Source organism: Petromyzon marinus, unplaced genomic scaffold (assembly GCF_048934315.1).
Source record: "Petromyzon marinus isolate PM22_M1 ecotype Great Lakes invasive population unplaced genomic scaffold, UKy_Petmar_22M1.pri1.0 PM_G_Scaffold_11, whole genome shotgun sequence".
In the NCBI taxonomy this organism is placed as follows: Eukaryota; Metazoa; Chordata; class Hyperoartia; order Petromyzontiformes; family Petromyzontidae; genus Petromyzon; species Petromyzon marinus.
Genome location: NW_027422662.1, coordinates 1,208,507 through 1,233,936, shown reverse-complemented (window position 1 = coordinate 1,233,936; position 25,430 = coordinate 1,208,507). Strand labels below are relative to the sequence as shown.

General features: G+C 51.4%; 1 protein-coding gene and 1 long non-coding RNA gene across 4 annotated transcripts; both read left to right on the top strand.

The window, feature by feature from the left end:
- Nucleotides 1–30: 30 nt before the first annotated feature.
- Nucleotides 31–817, top strand: LOC142908994 (uncharacterized). Its single transcript, XR_012932052.1, has 3 exons — nucleotides 31–160; nucleotides 490–551; nucleotides 722–817. It is a non-coding gene; the product is annotated as an uncharacterized LOC142908994 (long non-coding RNA).
- An 8,072-nt stretch (nucleotides 818–8,889) lies between these two features.
- Nucleotides 8,890–16,748, top strand: LOC142908916 (cyclin-J-like). Of its 3 annotated transcripts, none has more exons than XM_076059574.1 (7): nucleotides 8,890–9,086; nucleotides 10,489–10,612; nucleotides 11,127–11,337; nucleotides 11,456–11,568; nucleotides 12,580–12,751; nucleotides 13,308–13,467; nucleotides 14,888–16,748. In XM_076059574.1, exons 2-7 carry the CDS (start codon nucleotides 10,547–10,549, stop codon nucleotides 15,123–15,125), a joined length of 960 nt encoding a protein of 319 aa, XP_075915689.1. In that variant the 5' UTR covers nucleotides 8,890–9,086; nucleotides 10,489–10,546; the 3' UTR covers nucleotides 15,126–16,748. The 3 variants fall into 3 exon arrangements, with proteins under 3 accessions (XP_075915689.1, XP_075915691.1, XP_075915690.1); XM_076059576.1 differs by having other exon boundaries at nucleotides 12,580–12,806; nucleotides 14,888–14,973; XM_076059575.1 differs by lacking the exon at nucleotides 14,888–16,748 and having other exon boundaries at nucleotides 12,580–12,806; nucleotides 13,308–14,421.
- Nucleotides 16,749–25,430: the final 8,682 nt, after the last annotated feature.

The following is a 25,430-nucleotide window of genomic DNA, read 5'->3' as shown; positions in this document are numbered from 1 at the left end:
TGCATGTGTGTGTGCGTCCCACGTAGGCGCACCACTACGTGGGACAATACATCAAGCGGAGACAACTTTACGATGTAGAGAGGCCGTACCTGGTGAGGTGTGGCGGGGACCCCCTGGGGGAGGTGTTTGGTGTGGAGGGATTCTCACTCAGAGATCCCAGGTGAGGGAGATACAAAGAGGGTGGAGAGAGAGTGGGTGGGTGAGTGAGTGTGGGTGAGCGGATGAGTTATTTAGTGAGTGAGTGGGAAGGCGAGTGGGGGAGTGAATTATTGAGTGGATGGGTGAGCTGTTTAGTGAGTGGGCGAGTGATTGAGTGGGTGAATATTCTTTGGTTCTTTCACTAAAGTCACGTAGATAGAAAAATTATATTAAAAAAAGTTAAATAAAAATAAACAAGCACAAGAGAGAGAGGGGTGGAGAGAGAGAGAGGGGCGGGAGATAGAGCCTGCATCCAAACGCAGCCTGGATCTCCCTGTCTCTCTCTTCCAGACACTCGGTGGCAGCGCTGTTCGTGAAGTCATTCTCCATAGTGACGGCCGACAGCAGGCGAGGTGAAGTTCCCCTCCCTCCTCCTCACTCCCTCCCTCCTTCTCACTCCCTCCCCGGGTTCATAGCGCGACGTAGCACTAACTACTACTACACTACCGCTACCCATATACAGTCACACACTCACACACTCACACATTCACTCACTCACTCTCTTCTTTTTCTTCCCCTTCAGCCGGTGCCAACGTCACCACCACCTCCACCACTTCCTCTCCATCTTGCGCTCCGACCGGTGGCGGTGCTGTTGGTGTGGGTGGTGGTGGTGGTGGTGTGGGTGGTGGTGTGGGTGGTTGTGGTGGTGGTAGTGGTGTGGGTGGTGGTGGCGGTGGTGTGGGTGGTGGTTGTGATGGTGGTGGTGTGGGTGGTGGTGGTGGTGTTGGTGTGGTTGGTGGTGTTGGTGTGGGTGGTGGTGTTGGTGTGGGTGGTGGTGGCAGTGGTGGTGGCGGTGGTGTGGGTGGTGGTGTTGGTGTGGGTGATGGTGGTGGTGTGGGTGGTGGTGTTGGTGTGGGTGGTAGTGTTGGTGTTGTTGGTGTGGTTGGTGGTGTGGGTGGTGCTGGTGGTGTGGGTGGTGCTGGTGGTGTTATCGTGGGTGAGTGCGTGGTGTGCCAGAGTGAGCCGCGTAGCTGCACGTTAGTTCACGGCGACAGCGGTCACCTTGCCACGTGCCGCCGCTGCGCCTTGGAGCTGCAGCGGCGTGGCATGGCCTGCCCACTCTGCCGCAGGGAGATCCACTCTGTGGTGCACACGTTCCTGTCCTGACACGACACACAACAGACACACACAGACACACACACAGACACAACAACAACAACCGCCATTCGCCACTAAGTGGCGGTGACGTCACCACGACGCTTGTGCCAGGCTATGTGTACCCTGAGGCAACGTGAAGTGCAGAACGTCCGCTGGCAGGTCACAGGGCAGACCCAGGTGCCACGGGTCGACTGACTGAGATGACTGGCTGATGCACCACCTGTGCCTCCTACTGTGCCAACCTGCTGTGCTTTAGCCACCCGGCGCTCCGCTCGTTCTGAGCGTCGCTCCTCCGCCCTCCATTGTTGTTGGAGTGCGACTACCTCCAACTGCCCAGTAGCATCCTTCACGAGCCTCCTCCACAGAGGCCGATCTTGACACCGCTGGTACCAGTCATCGGCAAGTCCACTCAGCTCCACGTCCTCCTGTACCACATCACTCCATTTCTTCTCTAACCCGTGCCGCACCCGCTTAGCCCCCTCAATCCGGCCGAACAAAAGCTGTTTCGGCATGCGGTGGCAGGGCATGCGGGCTACATGACCCAGCCATTGCAGCCTTGCCCGCTGGAGGAGCTCACCGATGGGACCTTGCCCAGATCTTTGAAGGATTTGTGAGCTCCTCACACAATCCAGTCTGGTTAAACCCAGGATGGATCGTAGGCAGGCCAGCTTAAATGTTTCTAACCGGCGAAGATGTTCCATTAGGGGGGTCCACGTTTCGCAAGCGTAGAGAAGGGAGGGAATGACCGTGGCCGAGAGGACCTGAAGCTTAGTGCGGAGCGACAGACCAGGTAGCTTCCACACAGCGTTACGCAACCGATGAAAAGATATTGCCGCTCGACTGATTCGGAGTGAGACCTCTGCTGTTAAACTGGTGCCAATCATAAGCACACTGCCCAGGTATGGGAAACTCTCCACTCTCTCCACAACTGCCCCATCACCGATTGGGAGTTGTGGGGGTGGAGTGTCCGATGGTACAAAATACACAGACATACACACACAGACACGCACACACACAGACATGCACAACAATAACAACAACTGCCATTCGCCACTAAGTGGCGAATCGCGTCACCACGACGCTTGTGCCAGGACATGTGCACCTTGAGGCCACGTGAAGTGTCGAACGACCGCTGGCAGGAGGTCACGGGGCAGACCCAGGTGCCACGGGTCGACTGACTGAGATGAGATACACACAAAGAGACACAGAGAGACAGATACACAGACACAGATACACACAGACACACACAGACACAGATACACAGAGAGACAGAGAGAGACAGAGAGAGACAGATAGATACACAGAGAGCGTTTGTTAATTTATGTCTCCTTAAGGACAATTTAATGTTCATGTTTTTACCTCAGAATGTAAAAAAAATGTTCCTCGTAATGTTCAAAATATTTTTTTGTCTACCTCAGAATGTTTATAAAAAAATTAACCTCAGAATGTTATTTTTTTACCTCAATGTAAAAAAGATTTGCTTTTACCTCAGAATATAAAAAAAAAATGTTTACCTCAATGTAGAAATTCTATTTTTTTACCTCACTCGCACTCTTGAATGCGTTTATTGCCGTTTAATATATTAAACTTTTGCACATTTTACCTCATCGTTTCCTGTCATCACTTTACGAGGCGTTGGTGCGGCAAAGCAAACCCCTCCAGTGAAGGTCCCCCGTGTGGCCTCTAACAGACTGTAGGGGCAAGTGTCTCTTAGCAGCTCGCAGCAGCTGCGACCACCGTCACGACAAAATTATCTTACATCCACGTCCACCCTCTGTGAATATTCACACGCACGTGGGAGACGCGCTAACCCATCCCTCGCGATCCGAGCGGTGCGTCTTAAGAGTGCGAGGATTATTCTCCTGGCAGCTCTAACGCCGTTGCCACGTGACGAGCGACCTGACGGAGCTGCTTTCACTTGGTGCAGGGCAGGCCGCTCGCGTGGACCAAGATTGGCACAGTAGCTCAGTGGGGGGCCCCCCTACACCCTGGTGGCAATACACTTAGTTTAGTTTTACTTAGGTCTCTGTTAGTGTGGGTCTCTGTGGGTATCTGTGTGGGTCTCTATGGGTCTCTGTGGGTCTCTGTGGGTCTCTATGAGTATGGGTCTCTGTGGGTCTCTGTGGGTATGGGTCTCTGTGGGTCTGTGTGGGTCTCTATGAGTATGGGTCTCTGTGGGCCTGTGTGGGTCTCTATGAGTGTGGGTCTCTGTGAGTCTATGTGGGTCTCTGTGAGTCTGTGTGGGTCTCTATGAGTATGGGTCTCTGTGAGTGTGTGTGGGTCTCTATGGGTCTCTGTGGGTCTATGTGGGTCTCTATGAGTATGGGTCTCTGTGGGTGTCTGTGTGGGTCTCTATGAGTATGGGTCTCTGTGGGTGTCTCTGTGGGTCTGTGTGGGTCTCTATGAGTATGGGTCTGTGGGTCTATGTGAGTGTGGGTGTCTGTGGGTCTCTGTGAGTCTATGTGGGTCTCTATGAGTCTCTTTGGGTGTCTGTGCGTCTCTATGAGTCTCTGTGGGTGTCTCTGTGGGTCTCTATGAGTCTCTGTGGGTGTCTCTGTGGGTCTCTATGAGTCTCTGTGGGTGTCTCTGTTGGTCTGTGTGGGTCTCTGTGAGTCTGTGTGGGTCTCTATGAGTATGGCAAGATGGCGCCGATGATGGCAGCCTCGGCCGGTTGGTGCGCCCTGTTTTGTCCAGTTTTGTCTTGTTTTGTCTTGAGAGGGGCTTGCTGTTCAACACACTCGTGCTGGTGAGAGAGGCCTGCTTTTCATCACACCCGTGCTGGTGAGAGAGGCCTGCTGTTTTGGGGCCTGCTGTTCATCACACCCGTGCTGGTGAGAGAGGCCTGCTGTTCAGTACACCCGTGTTGAGGGGCCTGCTGTTCAACACACCCGTGCTGGTGAGAGGGGCCTGCTTTTCAGCACACCCTTGCTGGTGAGAGAGGCCTGCTGTTCAACACACCCGTGCTGGTGAGAGGGGCCTGCTTTTCAGCACACCCGTGCTGGTGAGAGAGGCCTGCTGTTCAACACACCCGTGCTGGTGAGAGGGGCCTGCTTTTCAGCACACCCGTGCTGGTGAGAGGGGCCTGCTGTTCAGCACACCCGTGCTGGTGAGAGAGGCCTGCTGTTCAGCTCACACGTGTTGAGGGGCCTGCTGTTCAGCACACCCGTGCTGGTGAGAGGGGCCTGCTGTTCATCACATCCGTGTTGGTGAGAGGGGCCTGCTGTTCAGCACACCGGTGCTGGTGAGAGAGGCCTGCTGTTCAGCACACCCGTGTTGAGGGGCCTGCTGTTCAGCACACCCGTGCTGGTGAGAGGGGCCTGCTGTTGAGGGGCCTACTGTTCAGCACACCCGTGTTGGTGAGAGAGGCCTGCTGTTCAGCACACCCGTGTTGAGGGGCCTACTGTTCAGCACACCCGTGCTGGTGAGAGGGGCCTGCTGTTCAACAGACCCGTGCTGGTGAGAGGGGCCTGCTGTTCAACACACCCGTGTTGAGGGGCCTACTGTTCAGCACACCCGTGCTGGTGAGAGGGGCCTGCTGTTCAACAGACCCGTGCTGGTGAGAGGGGCCTGCTGTTCAGCACACCCGTGTTGAGGGGCCTACTGTTCAGCACACCCGTGCTGGTGAGAGGGGCCTGCTGTTCAACACACCCGTGCTGGTGAGAGGGGCCTGCTGTTCAACACACCCGTGCTGGTGAGAGGGGCCTGCTGTTCAACACACCCGTGCTGGTGAGAGGGGCCTGCTGTTCATCACACCCATGCTGGTGTAAGAGGCCTACTATTCATCACACCCGTGCTGGTGTGAGGGGCGTGCTGTTCATCACCCCCGTGTTGGTGAGAGGGGCCTGCTGTTCACTCCCATGCTGGTGAGAGAGGCCTACTGTTCATCACACCTGTGTTGGTGAGAGGGGCCTGCTGTTCACCACTCCCATGCTGGTGAGAGGGGCCTACTGTTCAACACACCAGTGCTGGTGAGAGAGTCCTGCTGTTCATCACACCAGTGCTGGTGAGAGAGGCCTGCTGTTCAGCACACCCGTGCTGGTGCGAAGATGGCGCTGATGATGGTAGCCTCAGCCGGTCGGTGCGCCCTGTTTTGTCTTGTTTTGTCTGTCAATTCAGTGTTTTGCCAAGATTTTCGGAGTTCTCTAACAAGAGACGAACTTTTAAATATCAGGGAAACAACTCCTGTGGATTTAATTCCTACTTTTCTGCTTCCAGCGGCAGAATTAGTAGGCATTCTAGTCAATGCCGCGCTAGGCTTTGCTCAAGCGACGAAACGCCGCCCAAGGGGTAAACGGTCGGGGGCTCTAGTACGGCTACGCAGACGCGGGATCCGAACAGTGCTTCCGAGCTTTTTCCTCTCCAACGTACGTTCACTGTGCAACAAAATGGATGAACTTCAGCTACTGATGGTAAAAAACAAAGACTTTCTTTCAGCTTCTGCATTGTGCTTCACGGAAACATGGCTGTGTGATTTGATTCCGGACACTTCGCTACAACTAGCAGGATTCCATCTTGTAAGATCGGATCGTGACATAGCACTCTCCGGCAAGACGAAAGGCGGTGGTATTTGTTTTTACATTAACAGTGGCTGGTGTGTAGATGTCACAGTGATTCTGCAACATTGTTCTCCACTCCTTGAATCAATTTTTATAACCTGTAAACCGTTTTACTCGCCTCGCGAGTTCGCGTCGCTCATTTTGGTCGGAGTTTATTTGCCGCCTTGTCCTCAGGTTAAAGAGGCCCAACGCATGCTCGCCGATCAGATTCTGAGTGTGGAGCGAGCAAATCCAGATTCGTTGGTTATCGTACTTGGCGACTTTAACAAAGGTAATCTCAGCCACGAACTCCCCAAATACATACAATTCATTAAATGCCCAACCAGAGAAGGGAACACTCTGGATCACTGTTACACTACAGTCAGTAGAGCCTACCACGCCGTCCCCCGAGCAGCACTAGGACACTCTGACCATGCCATGGTCCACCTGATTCCTGCATACAGGCAGAAACTAAAACTCTGTAAACCTGCTGTGAGGACATCTAAACAGTGGACCAGTGAGGCTGTGGAAGATTTGCGGGCGTGCTTAGACTGTACTGACTGGGATATGTTCACGACTGCTACCAATAGTCTGGATGAACTCACAGAGGCTGTGACGTCCTACATCAGCTTCTGTGAGGACTGCTGTATCCCAACACGTACCAGGGTGAACTTTAACAACAATAAGCCCTGGTTCTCAGCAAAGCTCAGAAGGTTGAGGTTGGAGAAGGAGGAAGCGTTTAGGAGTGGAGATAGAGACAGATTCAAGGAGTCGAAGAACAGGTTTAGCAAAGCGGTGAGAGAGGCTAAACGACTGTACTCAGAGAGACTAAAACACCAGTTCTCTACAAACGACGCTGCTTCTGTCTGGAGAGGGCTCAGGCAGATCACCAACTACAAACCCAGAGCCCACCACACCACTAACGACTCCCGCCTAGCCAACGACCTGAACGAGTTCTACTGTAGATTTGAAAGACAATTGGACTGTCCTGAACCACCCCTTCCAACCCAAGAGGCCCCATCCCCCACCAATACTACAGAGACGACTATCTCCTTTCAGGAGGGAGAAGTTAATAGACTTTTCAAGAGGCAGAATCCACGCAAAGCAGCCGGGCCGGACTCTGTCTCTCCAGCCACCCTCAGGCACTGTGCTGACCAGCTGTCTCCGGTGTTCACCAACATCTTTAACACCTCCCTGGAGACATGCCATGTACCAGCCTGTCTCAAGTCCTCCACCATCATCCCTGTGCCCAAAAAGCTAAGGCCAACAGGACTAAATGATTACAGACCGGTCGCCCTTACATCTGTGGTAATGAAGTCTTTTGAGCGCCTGGTCCTGGCACACCTCAAAGCCATCACAGACCCTCTCCTGGACCCCCTTCAGTTTGCCTACAGAGCCAACAGGTCTGTGGACGATGCAGTTAACATGGCCCTCCACTTCACCCTACAGCATCTGGACGCCCCAGCATCCTACGCCAGGATCCTGTTTGTGGACTTCAGCTCTGCCTTCAACACCATCATCCCTGCCCTGCTTCAGGACAAGCTCTTCCAGCTGAACGTGCCATACACCACCTGTAAATGGATCACAGACTTCCTGTCTGACAGGAAGCAGTGCGTTAAGCTGGGAACACAAGTCTCTGACTCCAGGTCCATCAGCACCGGAACTCCTCAGGGCTGCGTCCTTTCCCCTCTGCTCTTCTCCCTGTATACCAACAGCTGCACCTCCAATCATCTGTCCGTCAAACTATTGAAGTTTGCGGATGACACCACCCTCATTGGGCTGATCTCTGGTGGGGATGAGTCTGACTATAGGTGGGAAGCTGACAATCTGGTGACCTGGTGTAGCCAGAACAACTTAGAGCTAAATGCTCTAAAGACAGTTGAGATGGTTGTGGACTTCAGGAAGAATACAGCACCACTCACCCCCATCACCCTGTTAGACTCCCCAGTAAAAATTGTAGAGTCCTTCCGCTTCCTGGGCACTATTCTCTCCCGGGACCTCAAGTGGGAATTGAACATCAGCTCCCTCACCAAGAAAGCTCAACAGAGGATGTACTTTCTACGGCAGCTGAAGAAATTCAACCTGCCAAAGACAATGATGGTGCAATTCTATACAGCGATCATTGAATCCATCCTCACCTCCTCCATAACCGTCTGGTACGCTGCTGCCACTGCCAAGGACAAGAGCAGACTGCAGCGTATCATCCACACTGCTGAGAAGGTGATTGCCTGCAATCTACCAACCCTCGAGGACCTGCACACGACAAGGTCCATGAGGCGAGCGAGGAAGATTATGGCCGATTTCTCCCACCCTGGACACTCTCTGTTTCAGCTACTCCCCTCCGGCAGAAGGCTTCGGTCCATCAGGACCAAAACCTCACGCCATAAAAACAGTTTCTTCCCATCTGCTGCTGGCCTGTTAAACAAGGCCAAGGGCTAACACTGTTTTTAACATTTGATCTACATAACGACACCTTGCCGATATTAACTATGTTACCCTATTTGTATTTTTTATTTTTAAATTATATCTTAAAGCTATTTTATATTCGATATGTATTTAATTTTATATACTTCAGCCCCTTGGTGTTAGACTTTTAACCCTTATTATAGTAAGACTTGTTTAAAACTTATTTAAGATTTTAGATTCCTATATGTTGAATGTATGCACCATCCTGCCAAAGTAAATTCCGTGTCGGTGTGAACTTACATGGCGAATAAAACCCTTTCTGATTCTGATTCTGATGGGTCTCTATGAGTATGGGTCTCTATGAGTCTCTGTGGGTCTCTGTGAGTATGGGTCTCTATGAGTCTGTGAGTCTGTGTGGGTCTCTGTGGGTCTCTATGAGTCTCTATGGGTCTGTGTGGGTCTCTATGAGTATGGGTCTCTGTGGGTCTCTATGGGTCTGTGTGGGTCTTTCCCTCCCCCCCTTTATCCCCTGGCCGTCGCCTCCCCCTCGGGTGCGGCCACGCCCACACCTCATCCAATCAGGAGTCTCTGGCTCACGGATGACGCGTCACCTCCGGCTTCCGGCGCTCAGCAGCACTTCCGGGGGCGTGGAGAGTCCTGGGAGTCGGCGGCTGCGTCACGTGACGACTCCCACGTGGCTGCGTGCTGCCCGCTCCGTCCGTAGTTACCGTGAAAGACTTGAGACTTGCTGTATTTAGACTATATCGTGACATATTGAGGCGTTTAAACAATCACGGTTTGTTACTTGAACGATTTCCCTTCCCGCCGTGTAATAATGGACAGTGTTTGGTAAGACTTTGTTTTATTTTTCATCATAACGGGACACATTTTTTACATTATTCCACATGCATAGCGGGGGGTAGGGTGTGAGCTTGAGACGTTTGGAAGCCGGTTTAGCATGAGCACTTTTAAGATTTCGTCAATAATGTAATCGGTGTTGCTCAAGCAAATGCATTATGAAGTTTGCACACGTGTCAATAACAAATTGCATTTATTTTTTACACATGGGAAAATGTGTTCATTTTTTTTTGCAGAAAATTGCAAATGTAGTTTCTTTTCCAAGTGTTGTGAAAATTCTGCCTTTATTCTTAATGCTCTGTTGAGCACGAAGTGCCCGTGGCGTAACCTGTGGTAATCTCCATATATATGAAAGGCAAAGTTGTGATTGTGTGTGTTGTCTGTACTTCTCCACATGCAACAAACTGGAAATTTGCCATGTGGGTACTTTACAGACTGTACACCATGCACAAATTATGAAAATACACTTTGGTATATTTTTTTAGGGGGGGGGGGGCTCAATAATGTATTTATTTTTTGCACGGCAAGTGAGCTGTGACGTCAAATCTGTCACGTGACTACTTGTGTGCACCCAGCACGTGCCTGTCCGAGTAATAAACTCCACTTGTGAACACTTGTGTGTACCCAGCACGTGCCTGCCCAAGTAATAAACTCCACTTGTGTGTACCCAGCACGTGCCTGCCCGAGTAATAAACTCCACACGTGAACACTTGTGTGTACCCAGCACGTGCCTGTCCGAGTAATAAACTCCACTCGTTAACACTTGTGTGCGCCCAGCATGTGCCTGTCCAAGTAATAAACTCCACTCGTGAACACTTGTGTGAACCCAGCACGTGCCTGTCCGAGTAATAAACTCCACTCGTTAACACTTGTGTGTACCCAGCACGTGCCTGTCCGAGTAATAAACTCCACTCGTGAACACTTGTGTGAACCCAGCACGTGCCTGTCTGAGTAATAAACGCCACTCGTGAACACTTGTGTGTACCCAGCACGTGCCTGTCCAAGTAATAAACTCCACTCGTTAACACTTGTGTGTACCCAGCACGTGCCTGTCCGAGTAATAAACTCCACTCGTGAACACTTGTGTGAACCCAGCACGTGCCTGTCTGAGTAATAAACTCCACTCGTGAACACTTGTGTGTACCCAGCACGTGCCTATCCGAGTAATAAACTCCACTCGTGAACACTTGTGTGTACCCAGCACGTGCCTGTCCGAGTAATAAACTCCACTTGTGTGTACCCAGCACGTGCCTGTCCAAGTAATACACTCCACTCGTGAACACTTGTGTGTACCCAGCACGTGCCTGTCCGAGTAATAAACTCCACTTGTGTGTACCCAGCACGTGCCTGTCCAAGTAATAAACTCCACACGTGAACACTTGTGTGTACCCAGCACGTGCCTGCCCAAGTAATAAACTCCTGAGCACGAGGCGCGAGCGACTAACCAAGACATGGACAGAAGCGAGTGGTGGCAAGGCGAGTTGGCAGACGACGTCTACCGCGTCCTTCGAGAGAAGGTATCCGCCTCTCTCATTAATAGGCCTCCTACACGCAGACGCAAATCCCACGAACTGATTTACACGGCACGTACGTTTGAGTGCTCGACTCGCAGTGGGAAAGTTGCAAGTTCAATCCTGGCCAGCGGGTCGACCCGGCCCCCTATCTCTCCGGGGACTATAACACGAGCGATATGGTACCTTGTGGAAGAATAAAAGTGGCTGTGCTTTGGAGGTACGGATCTCCACACCTTATGGTTTTTTTTCATCATAGGCTGAGGACTACCGAATGAGTTCTTCGCCATCTTTCACTCGCTTGAACAGGGAGACAATTTGGCCCGTGGCTTTTGTCACTCTTGGTTTGCGTGACGGCGAAAATTAACTGCTGTGGCCCACCGTAACCGGGCACGTCGCCTCCTTAGACCCCCAGAATAATCTATTATCGTTTAAAAACACCTCTTGACCTCTTGACCCAACTCTACAGCATCCCAACTGCTCTCCCAAGCCCGTGTCCTCTGTTTTTTCCCCCTCGCAGGAGCTGTCGCTGCCTCGGTTTTGCGCACGCTCGCCCCAGCTGCACCTCCGTCGCCACTTCGTCGACCTCCTGGCAACTCTGAGCGAGCAGCTGCAGCTGGGTGTGGCCACGCACCACCTGGCCATCCCGATGTTAGACGTGTTCATGGACCGCCACAACATCACCGTCCGCTGCCTCTACACCTGCTCAATCTGCTACCTCATTATAGCAGGTCGGTCAATCGCTCACGTGACCCACCCACCCACCCACCCGATCACTCGCTCATCTCTCGCTCGCATGCTTGGTCGCTTGTTCACCGTCGGCATGCGTGTCCCTGACACCCTGCGCAGCCAAGTTCGAGGAGATGGGTGAGCAGGTGCCGCGACTGGACTGGGTGAACCGGCTGGAGGTGATGACCAAGCAAGGGCTGAGTCTGTCCAAGGAGGAATTGCAGCAGACGGAGGTAGCTGCATGCCCATATTAATTTGGCATGCAATGTTTCACCCCAGAACCGTTCCGTGCATTGTCATGATTCAAGGTCGCGATTTGATTCAAGAAACCAATTGTTTTGTCTTGTTACTTTAAAATCTTACTCTTTGGGTCTGTCGGTAAAGTCACGTAGATAGAAAAATAATTTTAAAAATCTCGACGTTTCGATGGCAACACAAGCAGTCGTCCTCAGGTGATTGCTTTTGTTGCGATCGAAACGTCAAAGACCCAAAGAATATGAACACATCATCTCTGTTTCATGCCAACTAATTATTCTGTAGACAATTTGAATGTACAGCCCGAATTTGAATATAGAAGCGTGTCTTCTTACTAGATAACAGGAAGGCAAAAGCTGCAGAATAACATTACCACAGCAGACCTGACGAATGAACGTGGAGTGGTGCTCATTTATTTGTATGGCACTGGAACAAGTGCAGGAAATTCTCCCATCCTATAGTGGGGCTCAGTCTCTCCATAAAACAATCACCCCGTGACGATTTGCTTGCGATGCGATGGAAACGTCGTGATATTTTTAAATAATTTTTCAAATCTACGTGGCTTTACCGACAGACCCAAAAGAATATGATGGTCTTCTTTGGTTCTTTCGGTAAAGTCACGTAGAATGAGAATAAAATAATAACTTGATAAAATAAAATAACACAATAATGAGAATATTATTGTGTTATTTTATCAATTTATTATTTTATTCTCATTCTACGTGACTTTACCAAAAGAACCAAAGAAGATGAATCCTTGCAAGTCACGAAAGCTTCACATCGAAATTTAATATGATGGTCATTGCATTTACCCGTGCAGACGAAGGGCCGAGTTGACTCCTTGACCAGACATTTGAACTGTTTTGCGAGCCATGCACCAAATAAACCCTCCAGGCAACACGCAGCAGCGTGGCGGACTGAATGCTTCACGGAGTGGTGGCAGCTGTGCCGTGCCAGCCCACTCTCCCGTCTGCCTCCCCCCTGCACAGTTCCTGCTGCTGCGTACACTCGACTGGAACCTGTGCATGCCCACAGCGGCGCACTTCGTGGACCACTTCCTGTGGCTGTCGCGGCGTGAGGACGCCCCGGCTGGAGGCTCGTCCTACCGGCACGCGTACACCATCAAGTACACGGCCCACTTCCTTCAGCTCGCCCTGCAAGGTGCTCGCAGAGCTGTAGAGGAGCGCTTCGTAGGCACCGGCCTTGCAGCGCTAAGGTGACCGGCGACAGAAGGGGCAGTGCCTGAAACGTCACCGAATATATATATTTTTGTCCAACGTCGGAATGTTTGTTCAAATGTTCAGGGTGCCGTTGGCCCAACGTTCCTCATTCACTGGGTGCTTGTGCGTTTAAGCGTCTGTGTGCCTGCCTGTCATTCCTGTGTGCAGGGTAGAGGTGGCGTAGCGGTTAGCGCTACGCTGCAGCTACGACCCTGGACACCCTGGTCCAACGCCCGCTCACGGCTATCACCGGTGACGATTATCTGAACCGGTCCTGGGCCTCCCCTAGGTCGACTCGGCCTCAAATGAGTAACTCATTGCGGTGTGTAAACATCGCCAGCACTGGGGAGACAAAGGCGGCCGGGCGTGGTGCTGACCGCCCACCCCCTCGTGTGTCGTGCCGACCTTCATAGGTGCTGCTACTCGCTAGCAGCACTTGCCCCAACAGTCTGTTAAGGCTAAACGGAGGGTTATTGTCTTTGTTTGTGTGTATGCAGACCACGTATTCCTGAGTTTCCGTCCATCCGTGGTGGCGGCTGCAAGCATAGCATTGGCCCGTATAGAAGTGAAGCTGCCCTCTGCGTGGACTCTGTACATGCAACACTTCACTGGCCTTGCCTGGGAGATGATCCTGCCATGCGCGGAGCAGCTGATTTGGTGATTTGCACGACAAACAACACAAAGCTCTCCTAAGTGACCGTTTAAGAGACCTATTAAGGCTGAGTTGTGGCTCACGAGGCAGCAACGTGCTCTTTTCTCTCCACAATTTATGTTTACAAACCATACCGGTTACCCGTTAAAGCCGAATTTACCCAAGGGAAATTGAATACAGGTTATGCATCGCTGCCCAAACCATCACTGCTGCCCAAACCATCACTGCTTTAAGATTAACTGTTAGTCACAGGAAGGTGAAAGTGTCTCCCAGATCAACTGAGCAATGTCGGTGGGACCAAGGTAGTCATGTCGATTCAACATTCACACGGTGGAGGCCAGTATCTCCAGAGGACAAATACTGTTGTCAAGTTGGCATGACGAGAGACTACTAAAAAAACCAACGAGTATGCCATTGTGCAACAGATGGCAAATATTTTAAACAATATCCATGACGACTAAATGAAGCTGATATGTGGATTCCTGTGCGTGCGAATTTCACGTCCTAGTCCATCACGGATGCCCTGAGACTCGGTGAGGGGCCCCAGCATTACCCATGGTGCCTTGTGACTCATTGGTAGATGGGCCCTTATGGTTGAGGTTTCTCATCACCTTGCTGAATTAAATAAGCAGATGAACGCTAAACGAGTAGACATTCTTACGGTGCTGTTGCTGGCTTCTTAGCATTTTGGGCCTGTGCTTAGCGACCGTTATTTAAACTTAACAACATTAAGTTGCACACTCTTAATTTTTAGAGATTGGGAAGTATGCTTTTCAGATTTTGCCCCAGGGTTTTTTCCACTTATGCTATATTGAGGACAAACTACTACAAACGACAGTACTATGCAGTGGTGTTAATTACTGCAGTACATCCCATGTGTTTTTATTGATGTCAAATTATTATATTGCTGTCAAGGGCACGGTGTGATATTGGGTTCAAGGATTACAAGATGGCTTGAACCTAACATGATTAGACACACAGGCATGGACCTGTGTGTGTCAAGATGGGCTTGAACCTAACATGATTAGACCCACAGGCATGGACCTGTGTGCGTCAAGATGGGCTTGAACCTAACATGATTAGACACACAGGCATGGACCTGTGTGTGTCAAGATGGGCTTGAACCTAACATGATTAGACACACAGGCATGGACCTGTGTGTGTCAAGATGGGCTTGAACCTAACATGATTAGACCCACAGGCATGGACCTGTGTGTGTCAAGATGGGCTTGAACCTAACATGATTAGACACACAGGCATAGACCTGTGTGTGTCAAGATGGGCTTGAACCTAACATGATTAGACACACAGGCATGGACCTGTGTGTGTCAAGATGGGCTTGAACCTAACATGATGAGACCCACAGGCATGGACCTGTGTGTCTGTTCTAACTCTACGTCCTCCCCCTGTGTTCGAACTCTTCAGTAAATACAACTTCAACAGGAAGCAGGTCATGGAGCTTCAGGAAAATCCTGCTGTCCACTCTGAGCAGCCCTCCCACTCAGCCTCAGCCATACCACGTGTGCCTCGTCACCAGTCAACTCAACAGCAGCAGCAGCAGCCACAGCCACTACAGCAGCCACAGCAACAGCAGCAACAGCAGCAGCAACAGCAGCAGCCACAGCAGCAGCAACAGCAGCAACAGCAGCAGCAGCAACAGTAGCAACAACAGCAACAACAGCAACAGCAACAACAGCAACAGCAACAACAGCAACAGCAGCAGCAGCCACAGCAGCAGCAGCAGTCACAGCAGCAGCAACAGCAGCAACAAATGATGCAGCAGCATCAGCAGCAGCCACAGCAGCAGCAGGAGGAGCAGAAGCACTGAGTGCCCACGCCGTGCCCCCCACGCCGTGCCCCCCACGCCGTGCCCCCCACGCCGTGCCCCCCACGCCGTGCCCCCCCCCCCCACGCTGCCTCGTGCCGGCCAAGCATCTGGTGCCCAAGTCGGTGCAGACGCCACCTGTGGAGGTGGGTCAGGAGATGGAGTCGTCGTCGCCGCCGCTGCCGCCGCCGTTCAGCAAAGAGACCCTTGGCAACATTTGGGATGACCACGATTTGGCCGCGCAAGCCGCGTGTCAGCAGGAACCTGGCCATCGAGCCGCACAACAGATATATCGGCGGGCTGTGCGGCGCTTGATGTTGCGTTTTCGGCAGGGCACTGATTTCAGGAATGCAGAACGCGGAGCGAGTTGTCGGTCAAAGCTCAGCTCGTCAGAGCTTTGGTCGGCAAGCTGGGGGGTGGGGGGTGTTCAAGGGGGCTGTAGATTACCGGCAACGAAAGCGTCGCAGAATCTTCGTGACGGTTGCAAATTTCAATTAATGAGGTGTCGTGCCGCACGCAATCCCGCGAATATCACAAACCGACTTCCGCTGGTCAAGAGGCCAGCCGAACGCCGACAAATAGTGGGTCGGCCTGCAGTTAAAAGCCACGCTGTTGGGGCCCGGCTCCGCTCTGGCCATTTTATGTTTGGCCATGAATTCAAATGGCCAAAGAGACATAGTAAGAATTGTCTTCAAGCCAAAGTGAGCATTGGTTGATGCTTATTTTCACGGGAGTTTCTCAGCCAATGAAGGTATTTTTTAAGGACATGTCTGTGAAGCGATCGTTGCCGTTCCACAAAGCGGTACTTACTGCGTCAATCCCGGAGGAATAATTGGTCGCGAAAGCCTACGTGTTAAACTGGAATAATTGTAGAATCCACCTCTGTGTGCGAATTGAACTGGCGACTATCTGGTTATAGGTTGGACACTTTTATCACTGCGCTACACTGAACAACATTACCAAATACACTGAACATAATGTGCCATCTGTTTAGCCGTTAAAAGAATTGAGGAGAAAAAAATAACCATGCGTGGAATTTGTACCAATCTCATGTCTCTGTTGCGGGGCATAGTGTTAGCCCAAAGCCACCCAGACACTTCCATTAAACAGTGCGAACTCTCTGCTACTTGTTTTTATATATTGCGACCTTGTCACTTATGCATCTCTCAGAAAGAATGTGTATTAATGAAATTACGTGAAATTGTAGGGATGGCAAAGTCAGGTTCGCAGTTTTCTGCATCGACATGTGAAAGATGCTGCTACGGACAGGTGTAATGCTGTAATTTCATTGTGGATAATTATGTACACTTTAAATGGGCACATTTAATCCTGTGTGTGACTGGGTGACAGCATTTAGATTCAGAATTATCTCTTGCATGTGAGACAAGGGAATCATTCATTGTTTTAGACTATTAATCTAGAGAAAATTGTGTTACTGATAAAACTGTCTTCCTGCTCAAACGATCATGGCATGATATTCGTATTTGTGGTCCTGATCCAGTGTTGGTAATTCCTTTAATATCACCATCAAAGACTAGTTAAACCTGCAATTGACGAAAAAATCCGATCATAACAGCGCAGGTTGTAAAATCATGTTTTACTTGCGAATAAACACCAACGGTTTCTTCTTAAGCAGTGCATTGTGGTTCTCTTACCTTTGGTCACTGTCAAAATAAATCTGAGCAAATCTGACCGACTGTCAGGTAGCACCAATACAGAGATGGGTAACTCTAGGCCCATTTAGTCATTGATCAGACTCATCAGTGTGGTATCATCACCAATACAGAGATGGGTAACTCTAGGCCCATTTAGTCATTGATCAGACTCATCAGTGTGGTATCACCAATACAGAGATGGGTAACTCTAGGCCCATGTAGTCATTGATCAGACTCATCAGTGTGGTATTATCACCAATACAGAGATGGGTAACTCTAAGCCCATTTAGTGATTGATCAGACTCATCAGTGTGGTATCATCACCAATACAGAGATGGGTAACTAGGCCCATGTAGTCATTGATCAGACTCATCAGTGTGGTATCATCACCAATACAGAGATGGGTAACTCTAGGCCCATGTAGTCATTGATCAGACTCATCAGTGTGGTATCATCACCAATACAGAGATGGGTAACTCTAGGCCCATTTAGTCATTGATCAGACTCATCAGTGTGGTATCATCACCAATACAGAGATGGGTAACTCTAGGCCCATGTAGTCATTGATCAGACTCATCAGTGTGGTATTATCACCAATACAGAGATGGTTAACTCTAAGCCCATTTAGTGATTGATCAGACTCATCAGTGTGGTATCATCACCAATACAGAGATGGGTAACTAGGCCCATGTAGTCATTGATCAGACTCATCAATGTGGTATCATCACCAATACAGAGATGGGTAACTCTAGGCCCATGTAGTCATTGATCAGACTCATCAGTATGGTATCATCACCAATACAGAGATGGGTAACTCTAAGCCCATTTAGTGATTGATCAGATTCATCAGTGTGGTATCATCACCAATACAGAGATGGGTAACTCTAGGCCCATGTAGTCATTGATCAGACTCATCAGTGTGGTATTATCACCAATACAGAGATGGGTAACTCTAAGCCCATTTAGTGATTGATCAGACTCATCAGTGTGGTATCATCACCAATACAGAGATGGGTAACTAGGCCCATTTAGTCATTGATCAGACTCATCAGTGTGGTATCATCACCAATACAGAGATGGGTAACTCTAGGCCCATGTAGTCATTGATCAGACTCATCAGTGTGGTATCATCACCAATACAGAGATGGGTAACTCTAGGTCCATTTAGTCATTGATCAGACTCATCAGTGTGGTATCATCACCAATACAGAGATGGGTAACTCTAGGCCCATTTAGTCATTGATCAGACTCATCAGTGTGGTATTATCACCAATACAGAGATGGGTAACTCTAAGCCCATTTAGTGATTGATCAGACTCATCAGTGTGGTATCATCACCAATACAGAGATGGGTAACTAGGCCCATGTAGTCATTGATCAGACTCATCAGTGTGGTATCATCACCAATACAGAGATGGGTAACTCTAGGCCCATGTAGTCATTGATCAGACTCATCAGTGTGGTATCATCACCAATACAGAGATGGGTAACTCTAGGCCCATTTAGTCATTGATCAGACTCATCAGTGTGGTATCATCACCAATACAGAGATGGGTAACTCTAGGCCCATGTAGTCATTGATCAGACTCATCAGTGTGGTATTATCACCAATACAGAGATGGTTAACTCTAAGCCCATTTAGTGATTGATCAGACTCATCAGTGTGGTATCATCACCAATACAGAGATGGGTAACTAGGCCCATGTAGTCATTGATCAGACTCATCAGTGTGGTATCATCACCAATGCTCACTGCAGTGAAGACTGCCTCTGGCAAGCCACACATGTAGAGTTACCACTTTCACACCGCGGGGTCAATTAGCTGGGCTAAATCAAAGCTGCTTTAGAAAAATACAATACAAACTCAGCGTCTGATGTCACGCTACTGCTAAGGCAAGATGAGCCTATCATAATAGTAACACTGTGTGTCTGTGTACACCTATGTTAATCACACTGTGTGTGTACACCTATGTTAATCACACTGTGTGTATACACTATGTTAATCATACTGTGTGTGTACACCTATGTTAATCACACTGTGTGTGTGTACACCTATGTTAATCACACTGTGTGTACACCATGTTAATCACACTGTGTGTGTACACCTATGTTAATCACACTGTGTGTGTACACCATGTTAATCACACTGTGTGTGTACACCATGTTAATCACACTGTTTGTGTACACCACGTAGAAGGGAAACAATAAAATAATAAAAATATAAAACAATAAAATTCTCACGACGTTTCGACTGCAACACAAGAAGCAATCATCATCAGGTGTGGACCAATCAGTTTGAAGGACAATGCCACGTAAATATTATCATAGTGTTTGTGTTTTGTTTACATTTTGACTGCAGGTATTGTGGTTAATGTAGCGACATGAATCCTTGTAAAAAGGTTTCAGTTTTGTTGCCAGAAAAAAAGGGGAACCCCCCCACCCCTATTATTGTTATTATTATTGTTATTATTATTGTTGTAATTATGATGATGATGCAGTGATCACCTTTGTGTTGGGTGGTTTTGACTGTAGCCGCGGCGAGGATGACCCAGAGTCTGCGTGAGGGGTTTATGGTCCTCCTGCATAGACCCAGATGTTGATGAGGCCTGTCAACCCCCTTGCCAGCACCACCATCACCACCACCACCATCATCACCATCATCATCACCACCATCACCATCATCATCACCGCCACCACCCTCACCACCACCATCACCACCATCACCACCACCATCACCACCACCCTCACCACCACCATCACCACCACCACCACCACCCTCACCACCACCACCATCATCATCACCATCACCACCACCCTCACCACCACCATCACCACCACCACCATCACCACCACCACTACTACCACCCTCACCACCACCATCACCACCATCACCACCACCATCACCACCACCCTCACCACCACCATCACCACCACCACCATCACCACCACCATCACCACCACCCTCACCACCACCATCACCACCACCACCATCACCACCACCACCATCACCACCATCACCCTCACCATCACCCTCACCACCACCATCACCACCATCACCACCACCATCACCACCACCCTCACCACCACCATCACCACCATCACCACCACCCTCACCACCATCACCACCACCCTCACCACCACCACCATCACCACCACCATCACCATCACCCTCACCACCATCACCACTATCACCACCACCACCACCACCCTCACCACCACCACCCTCACCACCACCACCCTCACCACCATCACCACCACCACCATCACCACCACCCTCACCATCACCCTCACCACCACCATCACCACCACCACCACCCTCACCACCACCACCCTCACCACCATCACCACCACCCTCACCACCATCACCACCACCACCCTCACCACCACCACCCACACCACCATCACCACCACCAAGTCTTTGACAGGCTATGATGTACACATTCAGACTGTTACACAACGCTGTTGCACAAACTCCTTCCTGTGTGCCCAGCCCTGGCATCATTAGCAGGCGCTAAATATCAACGTGCGTTATTAAAGTTACACAACTGTATTTGTGTTGAGTGGACTATTTGATGTTTCTCTCAACAAACTGGGAAGTTCTGTTAATGAAGGAAGCTTCCAATGAAGATGACACTATGAACACGGTGAAAATTCGCACGGTTTCATTCTAAATCCCAGCCTTGAGGAACAACGCACACACACAAGACACACAATCTTTAAGAATTGTACTCAATACGTGTTGTGGCACAGCCTTGTTGACACGACGGCTTAGTATAAATCATTAACTCTTAAACAGCCGTGAGTGGGGGGCACTGACGTCACACCCCACCCGCTCGCGGGGAGGGGGAGATCAGCCCCCCCCCCACACGTAGTGGGGAGGGGGAGATCAGCCCCCCCCTCCTCGTAGTGGGGAGGAGGGAGATCAGCCCCCCCCCCCACACGTAGTGGGGAGGGGGAGATCAGCCCCCCCTCAAGTAATGGGGAGGGGAGAGGGGGAGATCAGCCCCCCCCACGTAGTGGGAAGGGGGGCATTAGCCCCCCACAGATGCCTCTTTGCCAGAGGCTGCATACAAATGTGAATCTCTTAACGCTCATCAAAACTCTGGTTAGCTGAAAGATAACGCTTTATCATGTTACTTGTACAAAATTGTAAAAAATAATTACACTACAATTAACTACCAACTCTGCCTTGCACTAACGACATTGCCACTCTACAAGAGTGAAATGTGTAACAGCCATAATTAATACAATCACCCAGCTCTGTCGTTAGTGCTGCTAACGCGGCACGGATTGGTTGAAGTGCGTCACGTGACCGGAACGAAGCAGCCAACCAGAGGTACGTTTTCACCAAAATTGTACGTTGCACGGATTGGTTAAAGTGTGCCACGTGACCGGGACAGCCAACCCAGAGGGTGCGCCCCTCACCAAACGTGTACGTTGCACGGATTGGTTAAAGCGCGTCACGTGACCGGGACAGCCAACCAGAGGTGCGCCCCTCACAAATGTAGGTTGCACGGATTGGTTAAAAGTGTGTCACGTGACCGGGACAGCCAACCAGAGGTGCGCACCTCACAAATGTAGGTTGCACGGATTGGTTAAAAGTGTGTCACGTGACCGGGACAGCCAACCAGAGGTGCGCCCCTTCCCCAACACGCGCAGTCGTTGAGCGCGCGAGCCGAGTTCGACTCCCGCTCACGGCCACCAGCAGCAGCAGCACTCCTGGGCCCTTCCCTAGGTCGACTCAGCCTCAAGCGGGTAAGTTGGTGCTGTGACGTCAAATTTGTCACGTGGTCCTTGCACGTGGAAGCGTAACTCATTGCAGTGTAGCGGTTTGCGTTGTCTGTGTGTGTGTCTGTGTGTGTCTGTGTGTGTGTCTGTGAGTGTGTGTCTGTGTGTGTGTGTCTGTGTGCCGGGAAAGGTCCTGGCAAGGATTATTCAGCATCGCCTTGCCAGGCACGCTGAGGAGAGGCTTGCGGAGCCCCAATGCGGTTTCAGGATAGGGCGGTCCTGCACAGATGCCATATTTTCTGTCCGTCTGCTACAGCAGAGGTGTAGAGAATTCCAACAAGACCTACATCTCTGCTTTATTGACCTGGTCAAGGCCTATGATACCATCAGTAGGCCTGGGCTCTGGGTTGTGCTTCGTGCTTTTGGAGTACCTGACCCTCTGCTCACGATCATTAAGGACCTTCATGATGGTGAGCGGGCCCGGGTAAAACTACGTGGCCGGGAGTCAGAGCCATTCTTTGTACACCTTGGGGTGCGACAGGGGTGTCCTCTGGCTCCCACATTATTTAACATCTATTTTGACCACGTAGTTCGTGAAGCCTTCAATAGCTGTACCGGGGGAATCTCCATATGGTACAGATATAATGGAAGGCTGATCGATGCCCGGGTGCGGTCAAGCGATGGCTCCCTATTGCTCAACCACGTTATGTATGCTGATGATTTGGTAATAGCTGCTCAGTCAGAGGAGGAGTTGGAGACGCTGCTGCTGGGACTGGAGCGTGCCACTAAGAGGTGGGGCCTTACCATCAGCCCCACCAAAACTAAGCACCTGCCTGGGTATTTTGTACCATCGGACACTATCACCCCCACAACTCCCAATCGGTGATGGGGCAGTTGTGGAGAGAGTGGAGAGTTTCCCATACCTGGGCAGTGTGCTTATGACTGGCTCCAGTTTAACAGCAGAGGTCTCACTCCGAATCAGTCGCGCGGCAATATCTTTTCATCGGTTGCGTAACACTGTGTGGAAGCTACCTGGTCTGTCGCTCCGCACTAAGCTTCAGGTCTTCTCGGCCACGGTCATTCCCTCCCTTCTCTACGCTTGCGAAACATGGACCCCCCTAATGGAACACCTTCGCCGGTTAGAAACATTTAGGCTGGCCTGCCTGCGATCCATCCTGGGTTTAACCAGACTGGATTGTGTGAGGAGCTCACAAATCCTTGAAAGATCTGGGCAAGGTCCCATCGGTGAGCTCCTCTGGCGGGCAAGGCTGCGATGGCTGGGTCATGTAGCCCGCATGCCCAGCCACTGCATGCCGAAACAGCTTCTGTTCGGCCGGATTGAGGGGGCTAAGCGGGCGCGGCACGGGCTAGAGAAGAGATGGAGTGATGTGGTACAGGAGGACGTGGAGCTGAGTGGACTTGCCGATGACCGGTACCAGCGGTGTCAAGATCGGCCTCTGTGGAGGAGGCTCGTGAAGGACGCTACTGGGCAGTTGGAGGCAGTCGCCCTCCAACAACAACGGAGGGCGGAGGAGCGACGCTCACAACAACGAGCGGAGCGCCGGGTGGCTAAAGCACAGCGGGTTGACACAGTAGGGGGCACAGGTGGTGCATCAGCCAGTCATCTCAGTCAGTCGACCCGTGGCACCTGGGTCTGCCCCGTGACCTCCTGCCAGCGGGCGTTCGACACTTCACGTGGCCTCAGGGTGTACATTGCCTGGCACAAGCGTCGTGGTGACATCACCGCCACTTAGTGGTGAATGGCGGTTATTGTTATATGTGTTTGTCTGCGTGTGTATCTGTGTGTGTGTCTGTGTGTGTGTGTATGTATCTGCGTGTGTATCTGTGTGTGTACGTGTGTTTTGACGATGATGGCGATGTTTGTGACGGTACGGGAAGCGTGTGTGGGCCGAAGCGGCATCCAGAGGAGCGCCATGGAGAGGGGAGGGGGAGCGAGGAGAGGACGCGGCAGGGAGGAGGAAGCGAGGCGAGGGGGAGAGAGGGGGGTCGAGAGGGAGCCGAGGAGAGAGCCGGCTGCTGCGGGCGTGCGGGCCCGACAGGGGCTCATCGCAGACAGGGACCAGTGGCGGAGAGAGATGCCCGTGAGGAGGCTGGTGAACCGGTCGGTGCCCCGCGGGGAGGACGTGGAGATGGCGATGCCCAACGCGGAGAGAGCCAGGCTGCTGACGGCGTGGGTGAGACGAGCCATTGGCGAAGAGAGGACGCTCAACAGGGAGGAGGCGGGGAGAGAGAGGCTGGAGGCGGAGAGGGCTGCGTGGGACAGACAGGCAGACGCGAGGAGGCGAGTGGATCAGAGGGTCGGCGACTCGCGGCCAAGGACCGAGGCGCAGCAAGCTCGGTTTGATATTGCCGCGAGGGAGAACGAGAGGACGGTCGACAGACTGGTGGAGAGGGCGGTGGAGGCGACGAGGCGAGAGGTGGGGAGAGCGAGAGAGGGAGGCCGCCGGGACGTGGAGGGGGGGCGGCCGCAGACGGGGGCGGCGGCGGAGCAGAGACGGACGCTGCGGCAGATCGCCGCGGCCGTGGGCGCCGTGGGGCTGCCGGGAAGGGTCGTGCCGATTAGGAACCGACAGGGAGAGAGCGGGAGGGAGGGCGGGAGAGGAGGTGGAGAGAGGGAGGGCGGGAGAGGAGGTGGAGAGAGGGAGGGTGGGAGAGGAGGTGGAGAGAGGGAGGGCGGGAGAGGAGGTGGAGAGAGGGAGGGTGGGAGAGGAGGTGGAGAGAGGGAGGGCGGGAGAGGAGGTGGAGAGGGAGAGAGGCAGAGGGGTCTGTTGAGATTGTTGGGGAGATTCGTTCCGATTAGGAGCCCTGAGGGAGGCCAGGAGAGGGAGGGAGGGAGAGAGTGAGAGGGACACGGGGTGCTGTAAGGAGAGGGTGAGCGGGGGGGAGGGAGGGAGAGGTGTGGGGTAGAAATGAAGGAGATAGTGAGAGGGCTGGATGTGCGAGAGGAAAGGAGCGCGGTAGCTGTGGCACACTGCAGGTTCACTTCCCTGCAGAGTGGTGCTCACTTTAGTTGTGATGATGATGGGCTGAGTCAACCAGGGATTGAATCTGGCCCCCTTTTCCACTGAGCCACTTTGCCGGTGTTCATTGTTAACTGCTCGTTCACCGTTGGTTCTTCACGGGCGATCATATTTTAATATTTTGACTTGAAGAGGATTTGTCATTCCTTTGCCGAACACGACGATTGTGCGTATATCCGCCGTGTGATGATGCGTAGCGAGAATCGTAATTTGAGAGTTAATTTTACAAACTGCAACTCGATGCCGGGATGTTTAATTGTATTTACTTAATGTTCATTGTAAAAAAAAAAATGTTTTATCATTTCCACCGCCCTCTGCGGGACATCGACCGCTCAAACCGAAAGCGAGATAGACACAGACAGGGAGACAGAGAGAGACATGGAGAGACAGAGAGAGAGAGAGTTGGAGACGGAGAGACATGGGGAAAGAGATGGGGAGAAATAGAGAGAGAGACACAGTGACAGCGGAGACACAGAGAGACAGAGAGATACATGGCCACACAGAGAGACGGATAGGGAGAGGCATGGGGAAAGAGACGGGGAGAAATACAGAGACACAGAGACAGCGGAGACACAGAGAGACAGAGAGATACATGGCCACACAGAGAGATGGATAGGGAGAGGCATGGGGAAAGAGATGGGGAGATATACACAGAGAGACACAAAGAGACAGAGAGAGAGACGATGTTGATGATGTTGAAGATGGTGTTAATGATTTTGA

Bases quoted from the DNA above. Each gene is read 5' to 3' on its own strand.
- LOC142908916 (XM_076059574.1), top strand. From the start codon at position 10,547: ATGGACAGAAGCGAGTGGTGGCAAGGCGAGTTGGCAGACGACGTCTAC. The intron at 10,613-11,126 runs GTATCCGCCTCT...TCCCCCTCGCAG, and splicing joins ACCGCGTCCTTCGAGAGAAG to GAGCTGTCGCTGCCTCGGTT. The intron at 11,338-11,455 runs GTCGGTCAATCG...CACCCTGCGCAG, and splicing joins CTGCTACCTCATTATAGCAG to CCAAGTTCGAGGAGATGGGT.